This window comes from Lethenteron reissneri, chromosome 2 (genome assembly GCF_015708825.2).
Source record: "Lethenteron reissneri isolate LAM-NWPU_2019-01 chromosome 2, ASM1570882v1, whole genome shotgun sequence".
Classification (NCBI taxonomy): Eukaryota; Metazoa; Chordata; class Hyperoartia; order Petromyzontiformes; family Petromyzontidae; genus Lethenteron; species Lethenteron reissneri.
In genome coordinates this window covers 7,328,457-7,349,131 of record NC_083780.1, presented here as the reverse complement: position 1 = coordinate 7,349,131, position 20,675 = coordinate 7,328,457, and the positions used below count along the sequence as shown (strand labels likewise).

The 20,675-nt window shown below is 49.4% G+C and overlaps 1 protein-coding gene across 2 annotated transcripts in view; it reads right to left on the bottom strand.

The window, feature by feature from the left end:
- Positions 1-7,745: 7,745 nt before the first annotated feature.
- The window catches only part of ARID2 (AT-rich interaction domain 2), a 118,244-nt gene continuing 105,314 nt past the window's right edge, over positions 7,746-20,675 (bottom strand). The window contains exons 16-22 of one of the 2 annotated variants that reach the window (XM_061550847.1): positions 17,202-20,643; positions 15,900-16,038; positions 14,759-14,850; positions 13,799-13,991; positions 12,150-12,241; positions 10,755-10,937; positions 7,746-8,179 (exon numbers count right to left, since the gene is read on the bottom strand). In XM_061550847.1, coding sequence (XP_061406831.1) covers positions 10,778-10,937; positions 12,150-12,241; positions 13,799-13,991; positions 14,759-14,850; positions 15,900-16,038; positions 17,202-20,643 — 4,118 coding nt within the window. In that variant the 3' untranslated portion in view covers positions 7,746-8,179; positions 10,755-10,777. Of the gene's footprint in view, positions 10,938-12,149; positions 12,242-13,798; positions 13,992-14,758; positions 14,851-15,899; positions 16,039-17,201; positions 20,644-20,675 lie in introns of both variants that reach the window. The other variant, XM_061550837.1, reaches the window with a different exon arrangement.

The window sequence follows — 20,675 nt, the reverse complement described above, 5'->3', positions numbered from 1 at the left end:
TAGGGGGGTGTAGGGGGGTCTTTGTCTTTTTGTGTTTGCTACCCGCGTGGTCGCAGGAGACACCTCGTGCCGGGGCAAGGCACCTCCCTACACGACTGTCTGTGTGTACGGGGGGGGGGGGGGACGAAGAGAGGGGGGGGGGGCGGTGAAGACAAAGGCTCTAATCCTATTAAACCGCGCGCGGATCATTCCCTTTGTGCTCGCCTCCACTCGCTCTCTCGAGTCTCTGGACAACACATCTCAATTTGATAGCCTCGGCTCACTCCCTCTCCCCTAAAACTGGAGCCTGATCTCGTATTGTGTCTCCCCCCCCCCCCTCCCTCTTTTATCTCGACTTTCACACCTTCCCCCCCCCCCCCTTCTCAATGCGATTCCGCAGTAACGCAGCGCACTCGCCTCTCGAGTCAACGCTGGTGGGGAGATCATCGGGCAAAGATCGGTCGTGATGGCATCGCGATTGATTTTGTCTCGAGTGTACGTTCCTCTAGAGTCTAGACCAGCGGTCGGGAACCTATGGCTCGCGAGCCATATATGGCTCTTCCGGTGACGGCATATGGCTCCCAGACAATTTTGAGTTTAAAAAAAAAATCAGTTTGGAACTTGTAATATTGCTTAATAATACTGTCATTTTAAAATAAACAGAAATTAGTTTTGAAGATAAAATTTCTCGGGTCACGGGTCCCGTGACCAGAAGTCGCATTAAAAGTAAGACATTTAATTTATTATACGTTAAAAATACTATATGGCTGTCAATGAAATATATTTAGAACTATTTGGCTTTTATGGCTCTCCCAGTCAAAAAGGTTCCCGACTCCTGCTCTAGACACTCAAACGTTCAATTCTAGATTTGAAGCTTTCGTGACTGCAAGGATTCATATTCTTAGGTTTTTTCGGTAAAGTTACGTAGGTAAAAACATTAAAATTCATAAAAGTAAAATAAAAATAAAAAATCACGACGTTTCGGAGGCAACACAAGCTTCCGTCTTCAGGTGGGCTGTGACGGTTCCTCCTGAAGACGGAAGCTTGTGTTGCCTCCGAAACGTCGTGATTTTTATTTTATTTTTATTAATTTTAATTTTTTACCTACGTGACTTTACCGAAAAAACCTAAGAATATGAATGAATCAATGCCTGTTTCCTCTCTCTCTCTCTTAATTCATTCCCTCCTTATCTCATTCCCACCCCTCACCCTCCCCCCCCGACTTCCTCATTCACCGAGGCAATATATTTCTCTCCCCCCCCCCCCCCCATCTTTGGTGAAATAAAATGAAGAAGAAAAATGTGTTGATTGCTTTTTGTTGTGGGTTTGTTTTGTTACACGGAGCCCACTCGGCCCTCCGCGTGGATTAAGTGGCAGCGACGCGCCCCAGTGCGATTCAGGGATTACTTCGCGTTCCAAATCCTCTAATCTGTTTACCCCCCCCCCCCCACGTCCCCACGTCCCCCCCCACGTCTCCACCCCCCCCCCCCCCCACGTCTCCACCCTCCCCCCACGTCTCCCCCCCCACGTCTCCCCCCCCACGTCTCCACCCCCCCCCCCACGTCTCCACCCCCCCCCCCCCACGTCTCCCCCCCCACGTCTCCACCCCCCACGTCACCACCATCACCACCACCATGACCATCACCACCATCACCACCCCCACCAGCACCACCACCATCACTGCCACCATCATCACCGCCACGACCATCACCACCACGACCACCATCACCACGACCACCATCACCACCATCATCATCAACACCACCATCATCGCCCCCACCAGCACCACTATCACCATCACCACGACCACCACCACCATCACCACCATCATCATCATCACCACCATCATCACCATCATCACCACCATCACCACCATCACCACCATCACCAGCACCATCACCACCAGCACCACCATCACCGCCACAAGTGTTTTCTTGCTGTGGTTGTCCCACCGGATGACGGTTGCTTGTGTTGCGATCCAAACGTCGTGATCTATTTTATTTCGACCTACGTGACTTTACCGAAAGAACCAAAGAGTTATTGCGTTTCGTTTTCCCAAAAGAACCGGGACCCTCCCGTCGTGCGTGCCAGTCCGTGTGCTGCGGCGCCGCCTGCTGGTCCATGTTCGGTGTCACCAGAAGACACACAAACTAACAACACAAATTCTAGATTTGAAGCTTTCGTGACTGCAAGGATTCATAGTCTTAGGTTATTTCGGTAAAGTCACGTAGGTAAAAAATGTAATTAATAAAAGTAAAATAAAAATAAAAATCACGTTTCGGAGGCAACACAAGCTTCATCATCCGCACCTAGTTGACACAACAAAGGCTCATTCCTAACAGCATGCTTCAGCCGCACCGAACCTCACAAAAATATCCAGGGCCCACCTTGGCTCCTCCCACCCTCAACCAGTATATATACAAGGACTGTGTTCTTGGAATTTCTCTCACTTGATACAGCTATCGTGCTGTGACGGTTCCACCTGAAGACGGAAGCTTGTGTTGCCTCCGAAACGTCGTGATTTTTATTTTATTTTTACTTTTATTAATTCAAATTTTTTTACCTACGTGACTTTACCGAAAAAACCTAAGAATAACAACAAAAACTAACAACAACACTTTTGTGGACGGCTGTCGCCGTTCTCATCGCCAGCTGCAACAGGCGAAAACGATTTAAAACTTTCGTGACAGCAGGGATTCATCTTCTTGGTTCTTTCGGCAAAGTCACGTAGAAGGGAAATAATAAAATAATAAAAATAAAACATAAAAAAATACAATTCTCACGACGTTTCGGTCACAACGCAAGCAGCCGTCCTCAGGTGAAGAAAGGTCTGTCGAGGGTCATTCAGACGTTGTGTCTTCCGACAGACCTGTTCTTCACCTGAGGACGGCTGCTTGCGTTGTGGCCGAAACGTCGTGAGAATTATTGTATTGTTTTATTATTTTATTATTGCCCTTCTACGTGACTTTACCGAAAGAACCAAGAAGAGGTGAAAACGAGAGTCACGCCGGGGGTGTCACGGCTTCGTCTCGCGGGGCAGGCAACTTGGAACTGTGAGGAGCGGTGGCGAAGTGGTTGGGTGCAACACACGGTATGGGGGGGGGGGGCACAAGAACGCCGCTGCTGCTGCCGCTGAGCAGTCGGAGGCAGTCGCCCTCCAGCAACAGCGGAGAGCGAGAGGAGCGACCCTCACAACAACGACTCGCAATTCACAAGTGGAAGAAGAAGAATCGAACTTTGACACAACGGGAATGAAGACTCAGACACCGGTTTCATTATTTCAAAACACTTAAAAGTTTTTTTTATTATTTTATAACATTTGTTTAAAACTACAAACGTCTCCAAAGTTTGTAAAACCAGTGCTAGCGCAATTTGCAAGCTCTAGGGAGGGGGAGGGAGGAGGGGGGGCAGGGCGGCTAGCCGGGCTATGGGGAATATAGAATACATGGAGGATGGGAGGGGGGGTCAGGAGGGGTGGGTTGGCTGGGTGGGTGGGAGGAGGAGGAGATGATGGGGAATCCGGCAGTAGGAGGTGGTGGGGGGGGGGGGGGGGTATGACAAGGCCAGGTAGTAGACGATACAGTTGATAATACAGAATTGTGGGCAAAATGGTTTTAATAAAATAAAAAAGCCCGCTTTAAGACAAATTGGAATTATTCAACACTTGTACACAAACAGCACTTAGCGAGCACCTATTTTTTTCGTATTTCCTTTCGTTTTTTTTATCGCATCGAGTTGTTGTCGTTTTCCTTAACCCCACCGCCGAAATGAACAAAGCTGCCATTGTGAACTCGTTCTCATGAAAAAAAAAATATCAACGCAACTTATTTTTTTCTCCCCATTATTAATTATATTTTACACCCGACACCCAATGCTTGAAATTTCAGGATCCCCCCCCCCCCGCCCTGAAATGCCTCAGGAATGTTTAGATGGACGGGCACCGAAATATTTTCACAAAACCTTCAGAATAAAAAAAAATATTCACCCAACAACAACAACCCTAAAAAAATGTCCAACGAGTGCATTTTAAACGTTGTGTGTGCTCACCACAAGGGACGTAAATTCGGCTGACCAAAAAAAAGTCTACAACAAAGCCACCCAAGTTTGGGTGGCGCGCGCAGTTTCCTTGTGGCCGAAAAGAAAAACACAACTCGCATGGACAGCTGCTTTCAACAAATCATATATATGTATAGATTTTTAAATGCACTTAAATAAGAAAACACACATGGGAATAAAGAAAGCCGACACGACAGCCCCCAAAGTTGGGGCCAACTTCAATTTGTGGAAAGTTCTACAAGGCTGGTGACATTACTGATATAACAAAACATTTCTCGAGAAACCTTTACCCCCCCCCCCACAAACGATGCTTGCTTATACCGTGAACTCTGCTGAGCCTTTGACATTCCATCTCATGGGACCATTGCACCGCGTTCGCCGGATTTGTGAAACGAGACAATGATCGTCAAGAGTCCGAGGCAGCAATGCACCACCTGGGTTTGACCTTCACCACCCCCCCAACCGCTCCTCTCCAATATTACAGCGTTACCATCGCAGTGAACTTCTGCAAAATTTCCACATCACACCACGCTCCAAACTCGTGGGCTAAACGATAAGTTAGATGTGGCTTTATAAAAAAAAAAATCTGCCTGCAATTTTTTTTTCAAGTTACCGAAAATCCATTTCTTTCCAATTGATTTTTGTGCGTTTAGTTTGTTGTCCTTCCCCCGGCACCTCCGGTTAGCACGGTTGGCTACGTACGGCGCGAAGGAAGTTCAACAAACGTACATGGATGTTACCAACAACACTCCCAAAATTTGACAAACGTAGACATCCCTAAATTGACACCAAGGCAGGCCACCCCAAATATTTTACCTGCTGGTCTGTGTCCCTACGCTACGCCTCTATCCCGAGTGACGTCTCTGCATCTGACTGTAGCCTGCCGATATTGGGTGCCATCAGCAGCGTTTGGTCGAAACGTTCCTCAAAAGTTACTCAGATCGGGGAAATTCATCGACCTGATCTGGCCCTTAAACCGATCTGGTATTCCAGTAAGCAAAATGTGCACGGGCATGCCTGTTATCATTTATACTGTGGTCCTATTTGTCCTGTTTCCAATAAGGGTTAAAGGTCAGGCATTAGTTTAACCGATCATTAACAGCTGTATTGACATCCTCGAAGTACACGAAAGGTTGATAAATCAAATGAGGCCCTGCGTATCACTACATCTGTTGAAAGACCAAGCGCACACCTGACATGGCGACGTATCTTATACACCTTGCTCGCACACACGTTCACGTGGCTGTGTTCAGCAGACTCGTATATTTTTTGTTGGAAGTCGAGAGAAGCGTTCGACCTTAAAGGTTGTCAAAATGTTGCCCGCAATATGGAGTCACAGTTCACCGCAACGGCTTCTCAACCACAACGATTGTTGCCCGAAGTAATTCGAAGGGGGTTTTACGAGTTCTGCGTCGTGGTGGTGGTGGAGGGGCTACATTAGCTCAAGCCGAACTCACGCCTCACTCCGATTTAGACCATAGACTCCCCTTTACGTGAACTCTGCACATAGTTCATAGCTGCCCACCCCTCTATGCCTGTCATCTACAACTGTAGGAAAGCAGTAATCTTAAGAGGTCTGCTGGTTGTGTGTGAACCTCCACTGACCAACATTAATACTTGACCACGGATAAATCTTAACCACAGGTGTACACAGCGAACAAGCCAATTTAAACTGCGGATTTTGCCTTTTCACGCCGTTTGACTTCAAGGTTGGAAATATCAACGCTCCCCCCCCTCCCCACCCTCAAAAAAAGCACTTTAACGTTCTCTTTAAATGTCTATATCGGAGGGAAGAAATAGCTACTGAATATTGACACTGACAATAAATTAAGAACAAACCATGCACACTTCTTAAGTACCACTTCCATAATTTTGCGTGGTCTAGTGCAATGTAATTAATGCTACAGACGCATTCCTCAAGAAGGTAGGTATAGCCCGGACATTCAGGATGTTCTACTGCCAGCCTCGTTCTAGAACAGGGTGGTGGTGTGGGGGGGGCGGGTGGTTGTTTGTGGCCTTTCGTCAAAATGGATTTAATGGAAGAGGTCCGAATGAACGGTGTAATTTGCGCAGACTTTTTATTCACAAACGTTTAACTCAACAAAGCAGAAAAAAATGCTATTCTTGGCAGGTTCACAGCGGTTAAAACTGCTGATGGGGGAGGTGGGGGGTGGGTAGGAGGGCACACATGTCTCATTCACTTTTTTTTCGCCGCTATTTTAAATGGGAAATGGGGTGGGGGGGGGTAGCAAATTAAGTTATACATTTGAAGGATTCTTTTGGGGCGCCGCAAGTACACAGCGGAAGCGCACGCAGACAATTTTAAACGAGGACATTTGAAGTAAAAAAAGAGAGAGGAAAAAAAAACATGAGTATGGAACATTTTTCACACTGGCACAGAAATACAAATATAATACAAAGAAGAAATTCCTGTATAAAATGTATGTATTAAACCAATTTTTACATACAAAAATTAACCTCCTATACAAGTAGATATTTGTACTAAACATCAGGTTTGCGTTTGGGATTAAAAACTTTCACTGGTTGATGCGCTGACGATCAACCAGCTGCTTAACGGGAGTGAGGGAGAAGGGGGGCGACAGAAAAATCCAAATTTTGAGAAACGCTCCGTTACCGGACAAACATTACAATCAGGTTGTGAGTATACGGTACATACATAGCCACAACTGGTCACATTTTTCTCTTTTTTTGTTTAAACAAATGTTACATCCGTACCGTGAAAAACGGAGAAATAAAATTGCATTAAATAATTACCATTTAAACGTTTATTTTTTTATTATTCATGAACTTTATTGTTGTAAAAAAAAAAGTTATAATTCAAAAAAGAAACGCCGAGCCATTTGTGTAAATTCTCAGCCAATTCACTTTGCGTTCATGCACACAAAATGAAGACCTTTCGGCTGACCACTGGTGTTTAAGAGTATAAACTACCCCTTTTAAATGGGTAGTGCACAATGCACACTATTCACATATGTACATCAATATCAACCGACACAAACAATAAAACCCCCAAAAAACGAAAGCTAAACCATTCTCACGTGTTTCAGTTACATGACAATCGAATTTTTTTTTCTTCTCTATTTTACTTACATTTAACTTTTTTTTTGTAAATGTTTTTTTTTCTTTCACAAAGGAATTTCATTTATTGTAAAAGGAGGTTATAATCCCACAGGTCCTTGCTCTCATACAAGCATCTTTTTACTTGACCTGTCCCTGGACTAAAGTGTAAAAAATATTTAGCAATAACACATTTACAAATGACCATTTTTTTTACAGTACAACTCAAGAGATTGGATATATGCATACATATCTATCTTTTGAACGTTATTATTTTTAAGCGTGGGTCTAATGCAGAAAGCTGTCACGAGAGTCCGAGAGCTCTGGTCCAAAAGTGTTTAAGCGTGAAGAGTGGTCCATATTTGTTTACACTATACAGCGTTCTTTTTTTCTTGCTGAAACATCAGGTTATAGTTTATGCTGGTGTGAAGACAAAATGTCACAGAAAACCAAACTCACTCGGGGAAAAAAATACTCTTTCCCCTCTACCGCTCCCCATCTCTAATCGATGCTTCTTGCTCTAACAGTCTTGGAGTTGCGTGAACTTAAAATAAAAACACAACTGCGAAAAACAAATGAACAAAAACGCATACTTTCGAACTCGTGAATTCGCTGGGTATTCGTGTTTCATATTTTCTCCTTTTAACCCCCCCCCCCCCATCATATCTTCTTCGCGACTTTAAAAGAACTTCATTTCGCAAGGCATTGTTTCCCCGCACGGCAGGTCTGTGGTCGCCTGGCTTTTTCTCCATGCCCACCTCCCGACTGCTCCAATCGCTGCCCCCACCCCGGTCCCCGCACCCCCCCCCCCGCCCGCTATGGGCCCCCCTGCGCTGAATTTCAGTACAGAAGTTCAAGTTCTTTGTTGTTGCGTAAATCTCGCCAAATCGATGGACAGCGCCGTGTGTCGTTTGCTGCGGACGGCGGAAGATGACCACCTCAGAGCACGCGCTCTGAGCGCACGGCCTTATTGCCGCGCCTTGATCGTCTTCACCAGTATATGGGATGCCAAGCTCCCACACACACACACACGTGCGCATGTGTGTTTTCCAACTTTAAACAGCGACTTCATTACCGGCAGTTGTGTCATCGTTTTAAGTCAGCGGGGAGGAACAGGGGTGGGGTGGGGTGGGGAAAAAATAAAACCACAAGTTAATTTTATAGGGCACCAAAGTAAGGATATTACCAGTCCACGTTTCACCGGAGCGGTGATCCATAAGCTTGTGGCGATTGATGCTCACACAAGCGTTCTTTCTCGGTGTTAATTCGCTTTTTTAAACCCTTCAAATTCGAGATACACTCTCTCCAGTGTGAATCTCACCCCCCCCACCCTCCCTAATCGATGAATCTGTACTCGCCTTTCTCACTTAATTTGTAAAATTCTATTTTGAAAATATCCAAAGGGTATTTCATGAAATTTTTTTTTTAAGTTAAGCCAATTAAAAATGCTTTGGTAAGAATTGGTTATCATTCAATATTGTGGTGCACAGTGAGAAAAAAACGCTTTTGCAACCGAGCCTGTCCAAAGATGCACTTTCCAATTGAGCTCTTTATAAATACTCACATAATGAACAACACTTTACCACAACCCGAACAAAAAGCTATTCACACTTTGAAGTAAGCAAAATGCAGTAACGTTCAGGGCGCTACAACGGTGCTCAACGAGCACAAACGACAGCATCCAGACATTCCGTCGACGGGGTGGGAGGGGGGCTTTAACTCTCTCCCCATGCTTCCCAACGTTTGTTCTCAAACACGAACCCAAAATCAAACTCGGCAATGTTTTTCCAATACTAATGGAGCAGTAGGTGGCCAGCTCAATTTGCCTTAGGACATCCTGCTGCTGTGGGTGGGGGGGGGTGGCGGCAGCGTAGAGACGGGTGAAGGCCATGGATTTTTAACGGCTAAGAAATAGCAGGGGGCAGTCGGGGAGTGGAGGAGGGGGGGCAGGAAGAAAGTAGTGAAGAAGAATGAGATCCGGCTCAAATGTCCGGAGCCTCAGAGACGGCGGCAACAGCTCAGTAAGCGTGCAAGTGGCCGCCGATTTCATTCTCCGTTCTAGGCTGCGTCGCTGGCTCCTCGCTGGACGCAGTGGGACATTGTACGCGACGTGACGGGAAGCGCTGTGGGGGAGCGCTGTTGGGAGCGCTGTGGTCAAACTTCCCGCCTCCCACCCACACCGTTGCGACCAAAGAAAAAGAAAACATAACGCGCGGAGGAGTCTTGAACCGAAACGTCTTGTGCAAAGTTTGCAACATGTTTACAGTTAGCACCGGGACTGTTTGCGACTTTGCACGCGCACGCACGCACGCACAAGGGATACAAATATATCGCACGTTTTGCCAAGTCCTCTTTCTGAGATATGAAAAAAACGTTACGATGAAACTCTAGCAAGCACGCCACGGCGCCTGCGAATACCCAATAAACGTGTTACAGCTCTCAAGTCGCGGCGCGTGGTTCCAAGTTGCCGAGCGTTCGAGTTTGTTAGCGCGTGCGGCAACGCACCGGCTACCGTAAACTCTACCGCAAAAGCAAGTGGGCACACACAAAATAAAAAATAAAGCATCTACGTTTATTTTTTTTTGCAAAGGTATTTTGCATCAAGTTTTACCGTTTGAATGACCGCTTGCCTTCAGTTGGAAACGTTCATTCTGTAATTTAATGCAGGTGCCTTTTTAATTTACACAATAAATTCAACAAAGTAGCCAACAATAATTTACAATATTTTCTCTTGTAAAAACTGATGAAAACAAAAGTTGACAGTTGACTGAACTTAAAGAAGCTGTAACTTTGTATCAAATTAATTGACCGAGAGACGTTACCAATCCTCAACATTTCAACCATTCTAAAATAAACTCAAAGGTCCTAACCAATGCGGGTTCAAATGTATTGTAATGTCTTGGTTTAAAAGTAGGGAAAAGGCATCTACCCTTTGTATATTAAAATATTTAATGCCATTTTATCGAATAAATTTACCCTTATATTATAGTAAACAACCACTGTTTCTGTTTTATTTTAAAAAGCCTTACTTTCTGAAAAAAAAAGTATTCCCAGTGTGTGCGTCTCTCTCTCTCTCTATAGAATCCTAAAGTGGAATATATCTCCTCGGGAAAAAGCACAAATCTAAACTATCTAAGGACCAATATTTTAAAATGACTGCCACCGCTGCTACTGGTCTTGTTTAAAACCTATTTCGCGTCCCACTCCCCACCACACAAGACGAAGATATTTCACACAGAATTGAGGAAACGTAGGGAGGACGAGCGATTCTCCAGGTAACGTCCAAGATTTTCAAAAAATAGATACTTTTTTCTTCTTTGCAGAGGCCGGATGAGACGTTGGAGCAGCTGGGAAGAAGGGCAGCAGTGGGAGGGGGGGGTGGGTGGGGAGGGATGAGGTGGTGGGAGAGTTCGGGGCGGTGGTGGGGAGGTGCGCAATGGGGACACTTTCTCAACTTCACGCCGGGGTGGTGTCGTGTCTCTCTCTCACGTGCGCGCCAGGAACATTTTTGTGAGTTCACTTCCTTTCCGGGAGAGTTCACCCCCCACCCCCCACACCACCACCACCACCACCACCACCCCCGCCGCCGTGATTGTCCGCTGCAGTTACAGAGATGCGCACGTACGCGAGCGCGCACGTACCGAACCGCCCCCGTCCGAGGGCGCTAGAGTCTCTGGTCGTCGTCCGCGGGAAAGCGTGCGTGCCGTCTCTGCGGCGACGGCGGGTGCTGAGCGAGTTCGTACAGACACTTGGCGAGCGTGCTGGAGCCCTCCATGCCGCTCAGCGCCATCGTGGAGAGGTGAGCCTCGTGCCGACGCACCAGCCTGCGGTCAGGGACATGGCCGGCGCGCGTTAGAACGCAGAGACGGGGGCGTTTAGGCTGATGCGTTACCCTAGGCCGCGAAAGCTGTGGCTCGTGAACGACTCTCAAAAACACTTGGGGGTTTCTCTACAGCACCAGTGGCTGTTAGGGGTTCACATTACCCATCACAAAGCAAGAGAAAACATTACAAATTTGAGGGTCCCCCCCACGAAAGAGAAATCGTTTATGTGTCCTCAGCCACTACGTACAAAATATATATTGCAATTACTTAAATGGCCAGTAACATAATTTTATATAGCTGCAGGACGTGTGATAATATATTACCGTGCTATACTATAGAGCAGTGGTTCTTAATCTTACCTGCAGCCCGCACCCGTTAATGTTCTCAGAAATGGCATCTCGCACCCCCAGGTAAAGAACCATTGCTATCGAGGTACCATCTACAATGTAACACGTTGCAATTCCAGACACTCGCCCATGATGGCTTCGGCCAGACCTGGGTGACCCATCACTACCAACACCCGCACTGACCAACGCAACGTGGGGGGAGGTCTTTATCCAGCAATATATTGACAAAGGACTGCATACATATACATAATATATCCGTATAAAATCACTCTTATCCAGATTTTTTGAACGGAGACAAATATACAAATTTAATCCATAATACAGGTTTTTTTTGGGTTAGATCGCGTAAATATATAAATGTGTCGTTAAACCCGCCACAGCCAATTAGTGAGGTTTGTCACGTAAACAGAACGTGCCAATTCGTTACTAGTACAGCACTAGTGTGTAGTATAGTGTATAGTAGTGTAGTGTGTAGTGTAGTATAGTATACTAGTACAACACACCGGTGCGTTGGAGAGCAAAGCCACAACATTTACAATCTGAGCACGACATTTCGCCAGTAACTACAACCAGCTTCATCTCCGTGCAAAAAAGGAAATGGTATCCATATTCTTGGTTCTTTCGGTAAAGTCACGTAGAATGGAAATAATAAATTAAGCATAAGAAAAAATAGATATGTTATTATTTTATTATAACAAAAAGTATTTTTATTTTATTATTTCCATAATAAAAAATATTGTATTATTATTTTATTATTTCCATTCTACGTGACTTTACCGAAAGAACCAAGAAGATGAATCCCTGCAGTCACGAAAGCTTTAAATCGAGAAATGGTATCCGTGTACTCAAACGTGCAGGTGCATACCTTCTCCCGGACTCCGAGTGCCTGGCAATATTGCGGAGCACGAGGCAAGCCGTTATCCTGATACTCTTTGTGATGGGTCCTTCCTTGTCGTCCTGGATAGCACACCAGACGAGAAACAACGTAGCGTACGATTGAACCAATGGCTGATGGCCGGGCACCACAGTAGCCGACACATCCCAAGAAGCGGTCGAGTGTGCGATGACCTTTTCAATAAAAAAATATATATTTTTTTTGAAAGTCACTGCCAACGTCCACAGCTTGGTGTGGACGCCAACAACGACAAAAAAACACCGCTTGGGCTAGACCGATTTGAAGCGCAATGCACTCCACGCACGCCCGTTTCTCGTGCAACGCCTTCAATTACCCCGCCCTGAGCCCTCTTGAGTCACTGCCAGGTCAGCTCGTGCACTCCTGTGCGGTCACAGGAGATACGGTGCATCACCCCGATTGGCTTCTGATATCACTGGCCAATGTTTCAAGCACTACTGCTGAGAAAAGCCTCGTGACGAGCTGCAAATAACCTGCAAATGCTTCTTAACACATTTGTCCCACACCCGACGCTCTCATACACATTACGTGCAGAATCTCACACATTAACAAAGCTTCAAATTTATTTTCGACAGCATGGGACACACAAACTGTGTGTGGTACCAAAAAGATGATGTTAACTACCTCGCCTGGTATACTGGAAGTCGTGGGTTCGATCCCGACCCTGACGCCTGTATATTTGGAGTTTGCATGTTCTCCCCAGAGTCGCGTGGATTTTTCTCCAGGTCCTCCAGTTTTTCCCTTATTTAGAATCTAAGCTAAACTATTTTTAAATCCTTTATATTATGTCCGCTTGCTTGCTTACGACCGTGCAAACCTTTCGGTCGTTTTTTAACCCACTTCCCGTGATCCAATCGAGCTGACATTTTGCACACAGACTCGTTGTGCGAGACAATTAATGTTCGTGAAAATTTTTTTCCAAAATTTTACACTGTTTAGGGAAAACAAATTAAATATTTAATTACCAATTGTTTAATACTGCAGACAATCATCTGACCCATAGGTGGCAGCCATCTCAAGCCAGATGACGAGAGGACTCTAGCCGCCACGCATATAAAGGATTTAGAGTGAAAAACTTTGTTTTTACGGGTTATACTTATTATTTTACCAGGTAAGACCCACTGAACTATACAGCTCTTCTTCAGAAGCGACCTGTCCAAAAATAATAGCTGAACGAAGTGGCTTATCACGTGGAAATTGATCGCAGCCAAATATTCTAAACGGGCGTCGATTCTAAATGTAGAAGGAAAAACCAGAGGATCCGGAGAAAAATCCACGCGACCACGGGGAGAACATGCAAACGCCGAATATACAACAGGCGTCAGGGTTTGAAAAGAACCCACGACCTCCTGTCTACCAGGCCGAGTTAGCTTCGGTTTAGTTAACATGTCAAAATCTCGATTTAAAGCTTTCGTGACTGCAGGGATTCATAACAATTATATTATATTATTTGAGTATATTATTACGTTGAATTTTTATTATTTTATTATTTCCCTTCTACGTGACTTTACCGAAAGAACCAAGAAGATGTTAAAATCGGCGGGTGAACGAACGGGGGACCGGGCCCCCGGAGTAGCGTCGCCCGTGCACGAGCGGTTTACCGTGAAGTCGCGGAAGGTGAGCGAGCGGGAACCCCGGCGCAGAGCGAGCATGGCGGCACCCGGGTGTCCCGCCAGGGTTTTCACCGGGCGGCCGTGCGCGGCAAACCCCGGGGGAGTGCCAGCCAGCGGCGGCGCTGCCAGCGGTCGTGCCGACGCTCCCATCGATGCTGCCGCAGGGTTTGAGGGAGCGTGGCTGCGGGGGCGAAAACGGGGGCAGACAAGGGAGTGTTTGAGAGACACGATTTGGCCGAGAGGCGGTGCACAGGTGGACGACGGAGATGAACAGGGAAGGGGGGGGGGGAGGGAGATGGGAGCGGAGGGAGGGAGGGAGGGAGAGAGGGAGGGAGAGATGGGAGCGGAAGGAGGGAGGGAGAGAGGGAGGGAGAGATGGGAGCGGAGGTGGGGAGCGGAGGGAGGGAGGGATGGGAGGGGAAGGAGGGAGATGGAGGGTGCAAGGGTATGTGGGAAGAAGAGAGATTTCAGTATCGAAGGAGAAGATACAATGGGGAAGGATGGGAAGCAGGAAGGCAAAAAAAAATGATAGTGAAGGAGAGAGTGAATATGAATGAGAGATAGAATGGGGAAAATGTATGTAAGTAGAGAGATCAAGGCATGGGATGGAGTGACATGTGCCTGTTCAAAAATAACACTTTTGTTAATATTGCAACATATTAGGGTGGATATTTGACGTTGCCCATCTGGCAAGAGCTGGAATAGAAGAAATGTCAAATACTCGGTTGGGGTTCATTGTGGAATGACTATTCAAGTTTGTTGTTTGCCAGAAAATTGGCCCTGGAAACTGGAAGTAATTTTCAACATATTTAGTTTAACATCCCCTTTGATCTACCCCCGCGACACGTGTTACGTGCGCTAGCGTACACGACAACGGGAAGCCTCCACTGTTCCTCATGGCAGTGCCAGTGTACGCAGGTGATTGTTGGTCACTGTTGGCGAGCTCACCTGGAAGGCTGCTGCTGCTGCTTTTCGGACTGTATTTTTTCTTCCAGTTTTTTAAGCCCTGCCTGCAAGGCTTCTTTCGTACAGTGCTTATCCTGGAAACAAACGAAAACACAAACCGTCGCTGTTAACGCTAAGCGTATAAGCCTTTAAAACCAACGTGCACGCCGTTTGTTAACACACGTTTAACATCAAAGATCCAATCGCGTTGCTTTAAACGGCAGGCCAAGGGTCTGGCACCAATTATAATTACACCGAGTAATAAACATTGATCGATCAACCTAACATCTTGGCATTAACATACTGTATTGTAAATCAACATTATTAAACTGGGTGGGTAAAGGTGCAATGCTTGAAAGGGCTCGGGCTACTACAATATTTATAATGCAAAGCATTGCTTTGCTTAATATTGGTTTATTTGAGCTAATATTGTTTTGTATTGATGCCCTTTCATCATGTGAGAACGCATTCACAACAAATTTTCTGGCTGACATAACGGCAAACATTTGATTATACGTAGACAGATATTTTCACTTTGGCTGCCTCTAATTTCGAGTTACCTTCAATTTATAACGTGAAGATTATGGCTAACTCACTGTGAATCTAGATGTCGGTGTATTTATGTGCACAGTAAAGGTCTGTGATTTGGTAATTCCCAATTAAACTATTACTGGGTTTCAAGAAAAATTTAAACATTGAGAGCAATAAATGTGATGCTGTGTGTAGCCAATTTTTGCAAATAACTATGCACCCCAAGAAACCAAGTTATTTCCTTGTGGAAATGCACATTTGAGTCAAGAATCGACAAAGATCCCCCCCCCCGTATAGCCTTAACAGACTGTTGGGGCAAGTGCTGCTAATGTGCACCCACGAGGGGGGGTGGGTGGGTGGCCAACACCACGCCCGGTCTCCTTGGTCTGCCACGTGGCAATGTTTACACACCGCACCAGCAGGTACTCATATGAGGCCTAGTGAACCGAGGAGAGATTATTGCCATTGGTGTTGGTGACCGCTACACTACTGCTAAACTCCTACGCCACCTAATTACAAATCTCATTACACACATACACACGTATGTGCAAGCGCAATGTGCGTGAAACGCTTCTGTGCTGACACAAGCACGTCGGTGTGTGTGCGCGCCGACCTGGAGGTGAGTGATGAACGACAAACGCTGGCGATCATGGGCCTCGCACGCCTCCCAGAGACAGCGGCCAGGGTACACGCCCGCCCGGCCATGTTCGCTCACCGCGTGCCGGAACACGTGGCCGTTCGTCTCGAACCACCTGGGAGAACGCAAAACCACGTTCACACGCGTCTCGAGCGTAACAACAACGAAAATAATTTTACATTTATAAGTCGCAATTTCACCTGGGGATCTCAGGTTGGGCCACCATGGGACACGTGGACCGCGCGTGTATAAACACACAAGACAAAGGTCTCCCGTGTAGCCTTTAACAGATTATTAGGGCAAGTGCTGTTAGGAGTGAGTAGCAGCGCCTATGAAGGCCGGCACGGCACACGAGGGGGTAGGTGGCCAGCAACCATGCCCATGCAGCCCACACCTTTGGGCATGGTTACAGGTGGTTGTAGAAGTATCTAAAACATGCGGGCAGTATGTATGTTAAACTTCTTTCGCACCGGAGTTGTGGGAGTTTGCGAATTCTCTCGCTCGCTCACTGGCGTACAGACACACACGCGATCTCATCACTCCATCTCCATGTTGGTCATTCTCTCAGGTGTCTTTCCTCCTTTGGCTACCAATTCACCACCAATTTTGTCTATCTGCAATTATCCCTTCCAGCGGTGTCCTGCCCAAGCCCGCTTGCTTTGCTTGACATTCGATGTACTGGTGTTTGATTTGCATTTTGTTCTCTGAGCCGTGTGCAAGTCCACGTGTAAAGAAGCAACAAAGTAGAAACGAGAAGAGGAGTCGGGCAGGGAGAAACGCTCTCACCAAGTCTACCCTTAGCAACGCGAGCACATTTTCCCAAAAAAATAATCAAAGAAATGAAGGCATCAGACGACAAATAGTTAAACTTAAAACATAGGTTTGAGTGAAAGTGGAAGAGAAGTAAAAGCTCTCATATCCAGATCCCAGAAAGCCACAATTTTGGGTCAGCCAGGAGGCTTCCCAAAACAATTTGGTAATAAAAATTAGAATAAATTACTGTGTGAGTACGGTCCACATGGCTGAAATGTCAAACAAAGTGAGTCCACTCACTGTATATAGATCAGGATATGAACATTGCTTAACAAATGCAAGTCGATATCGGTCAAATTCATTATACCGACTTGTGTATACATGTCGTGCATTTGCACTCTCCATAAACCCATGGGACTTGCACTGAAAACGAGAGGACACGTGGAAACTCTCCAACACGCAACAGGCCAAACATTTTCCTTGCTCTAACGTGACATACTAAAGGTTGGAGGCGCGCCAACGTACCGTCTGCACCCCTTCCACAGGCACATGAAGTGCTGGTTGGGCTTGCGTGTCAGCTCAAGGGACGGTGGTGGTGGCGGTGGTGGTGTCGGGGTTGCCGGGACCGCAGCGGAGGGTATCTGCATCACTTGCTGTGTTGCCTGCTGCTGCTGTTGCACCATTTCAGCCGGGGCGCACGCCACAGTCCTGGTTAGCGACTCGCCGGCCGACACTATCCGCACGCCGACCTTGTTAGGCACGGCCGTGGCAAGCAGGGCGTCCGAGCCATCGTGCGGCCTCTTGAGTGGCGGTCGCTTACAGTCACCGTCCTTCGGCGCTACCGGGTGCACCGCCGCCGACGCCGCTGTCTGTCCATCATGAGACACCGTCATGGTCAACATGGGAGTGGGCGAGGGGTTCGTCGTCGGCGCAGGCGTTGCCGTCGTCGTGAGGGGGGCGGCCGGACACTGCTCGGACCTGGCGCTGCCATGCGGCGCCTGGGGCTTCGGCGAGCAGCCGGGTGCCGTGCCGTTGTGCGACAAGGCGGGGGGCAGCGTCGGGGACGGCGCGTCGCAGCCGGAACGCAGCGCGGACGTGGGTCCGTTCGTCGAGGGCAGACACTGCGGTTTCGAGTCCCTCTCGTCCGACAGCTCACCGTTGCCCATGTGGTTCTGCACCGGCGTGGCCTTGTGATTGTGGATGCTGTTGGGTATGTAAGTCTCCTCCCCCTTGGTCATGTCGGAGTCGCCGTTCACCAGCGGGCGCTGCTGCTGCTTCAAGAGTTCGCTTTTGAGATCCTGAGTGCTGTCCAGGATGCCTGTGGAATTGAGGTTGACTGGGTTGATCTGCTGCTGCTGCTGTTCGCACGTCATGTTGCCTGGGCACGGCGGGCTGAGAGGTAGTTCCACTTTGTTATTCCTGCCGTTGGGAAGGGCTGAGAAATTCGTAGCAGACGCCTCGCCGTTAGCTGCCGGCCGGCTCGGGCTGTCAGGCGGCCGAGTGGGGCTGTTCTTGGAATCGTCGCACCCCATTGGTGTGCCGAGCGCTTCCGCCTTGAGTTCTGGCGCTACCGCCCCTGCGGGCGGTGGTAGCGACAGGACGCCGTCAGCTGCCAGGTTGGTCTGGTTTTGCCAGAGCGAGCTGCCCCCGCCGGTGAGCGGCGAGCTGATGTTGTTCAACGCGGGCATCCCATGGTTGTGCGTTGCCGGAGTCGCACTGATCACGGACGAATTTCCAGCGCTGCTCGCTGCAAAGCCTGTGCTTGGCATCATGGTGATGGCTACTTGGCTTGCCCCACTGCTGATGATAGGGCCCGGCACCAACTGCATGTGGGAGATGGGAAGCGTCTGTATGCCGCTCTGCGACGTGTGATGTATTACCTGGAATGAACTCTGGCCAACCAAGAACGGATGAGCCTGCGCTCCTGGTAGATGCGATGCCGGTTGTCCCATCACAATCTGCTGCGTGGGGAGCCCGTGATTCGTCGTTGGACCCACCAGAAGCTGCTGTTGTTGCTGCTGCTGCTGCTGCTGCTGCTGCTGCGGTGTACCCGGTAATGTGGGCTGCCCGCTGCCAACAACCTGCGGTTGTCCACTCATCACGATCTGCTGTCCGCTTGTTGCTGGCCCGACTACGATCTGAGGTGCGTGTGGGCATGTTGCCTGCCCAACTATTATCTGCTGCCCACCTGCTTGGCCCACCACCAAGTGCTGCCCTGATGCTGGCCCTGCCTGCCCGACCACAAACTGCTGCAGTTGTCCACCCTGCGCCGTGACAAGGCCACCCGCGCCCGGTCCAGACGTCACCTGGTAGACCACCTGTGGGCTTGCTGGCCTCGGCAAGGTTTGCGACGTCTGCGGGACCGTCAGGATCATCTTGCCGGTGGGCGTCACGGCATTTCTCCGCGGCAAGAGCAGCTGCTTCACCAACGGCGACGTGGAGTCCTGCATCGGGGTCGCCTGCTGCTGGGCTGCTGCTCCGCTGACCGCCGGCTGAATTGGCTGCTGCTGCTGCTGTTGCTGGTGCTGACAGCGTATCGTGAGCATCTGATTTAGCGTGGGGACACCGGAAGGTATTCCGACCACCTGCGGGGCCACGCAAGCGGACATCTGCGGCTGTACTCCCGCCATGCTGCTAATGCCGCCACCGCCGCCGTGCGGAGTTGGGGCGAGTTGCCGCTGGTGTGGCTGCCCGGCGAGCACTATCTGATGCACGGCTGGGACGTGCTGGGGGCCGCCGGGTGCCACGCACGTGCCGCCCTGCTGCCCGACGATAACGTGCACCTGCTGCGGGCTCTGCAGGCTGGGTGCGGGCGTGGGAGTGCCGCTGGCCGGCTTCGGCGCGATGTTTTGGAAGGTGTGTCTCGTTGGACTCTGGATGACCGTGGGTGCCGACGCAAGCGCATGGTGCTGTTGCTGGTGGGGTGCGGCGCCGAGCATCGCAGGCTCCTGTTGCGAAGTCGCGGCCGCAGGGCCGACCGCTGCCGCTACGGCGCTGCCCCCTTGCGTCGGCAGGGCCTGGTGAAGGAAGGCGACATGGCCCGCGGAGCTCGTCACGTGATGAACCTGACCTTGATAAAGAGCCAAATGCTGCTGCTGCTGCTGCTGGTTGAGCGGCTGCTGCTGCTGATGCTGCGAGACGACTTGGAACCGCGCAACAGAGTTCTGCACGGAGACGTCCATCGTTTGCGGCACCTGAACGTGGTTAGCCACGCCGCCGCTCGGCTGCGCTGCCGACTGTATCACCGGGATGTGGCACGCGGTGATGGCGGACGGCGGCTGGGTTATCTGCAGCATCGGCTGGCCGACGGGAATGCCGCCGGCACCGCACCCGCCACCGCCGACGACAACCGGGCTGCCAGCCGGAGCGGCGCCAGGCTGGACCTGCGTCGTCACCAACGCGCCAGCCGGCTGCACGCCCGGCGTCGTCACCACCATCGTCGCCGGCGAGGCGGAGCTGTTCAGCACGGGGAAGCCCGACGATTGCGTCACGTGCATGAACTGCGTCGACGAGACCACGGCGTACGTGGTCTGCACGGTGCCTTGGCTCGTTATAACCTGCCCCGCCTGTGAGAAGTGGAGCACGCCCGGCTGCTGCTGCTGCTGCTGCTGCTGCCCCGGTTGAGCGTTGGCATGGACGACGACGCCGCCTTGCTGCGCGGTGCCAGTGATCGTCGAAGACACCGGCAGCCTCGCTTGCGTCATGATGACACCCATGCCCGGCTTGCTGGCAGCAGAGCAGGACGACACCACGACCGTTTGGTAGGCTGGGAACGAGTGAGACATCGCAGGCTGGCCGGTCGTTCTGCCAGCGGTAGGCTGGTAGGGCGGCGGCGGTGGCAGCAGGGGCAGGGGCGGCGGTGGGATGGTGGACGTGGTGTAGATGACTGGCGGGCACGGCGACTGGTGGGTGGGCAGCATCTGGGGCGGTCTCTGCAGCGTCACCATTGGGCCCTGGAGACCGATACCTGTGGGATGGGAAAGAATTGACATTGTTTAA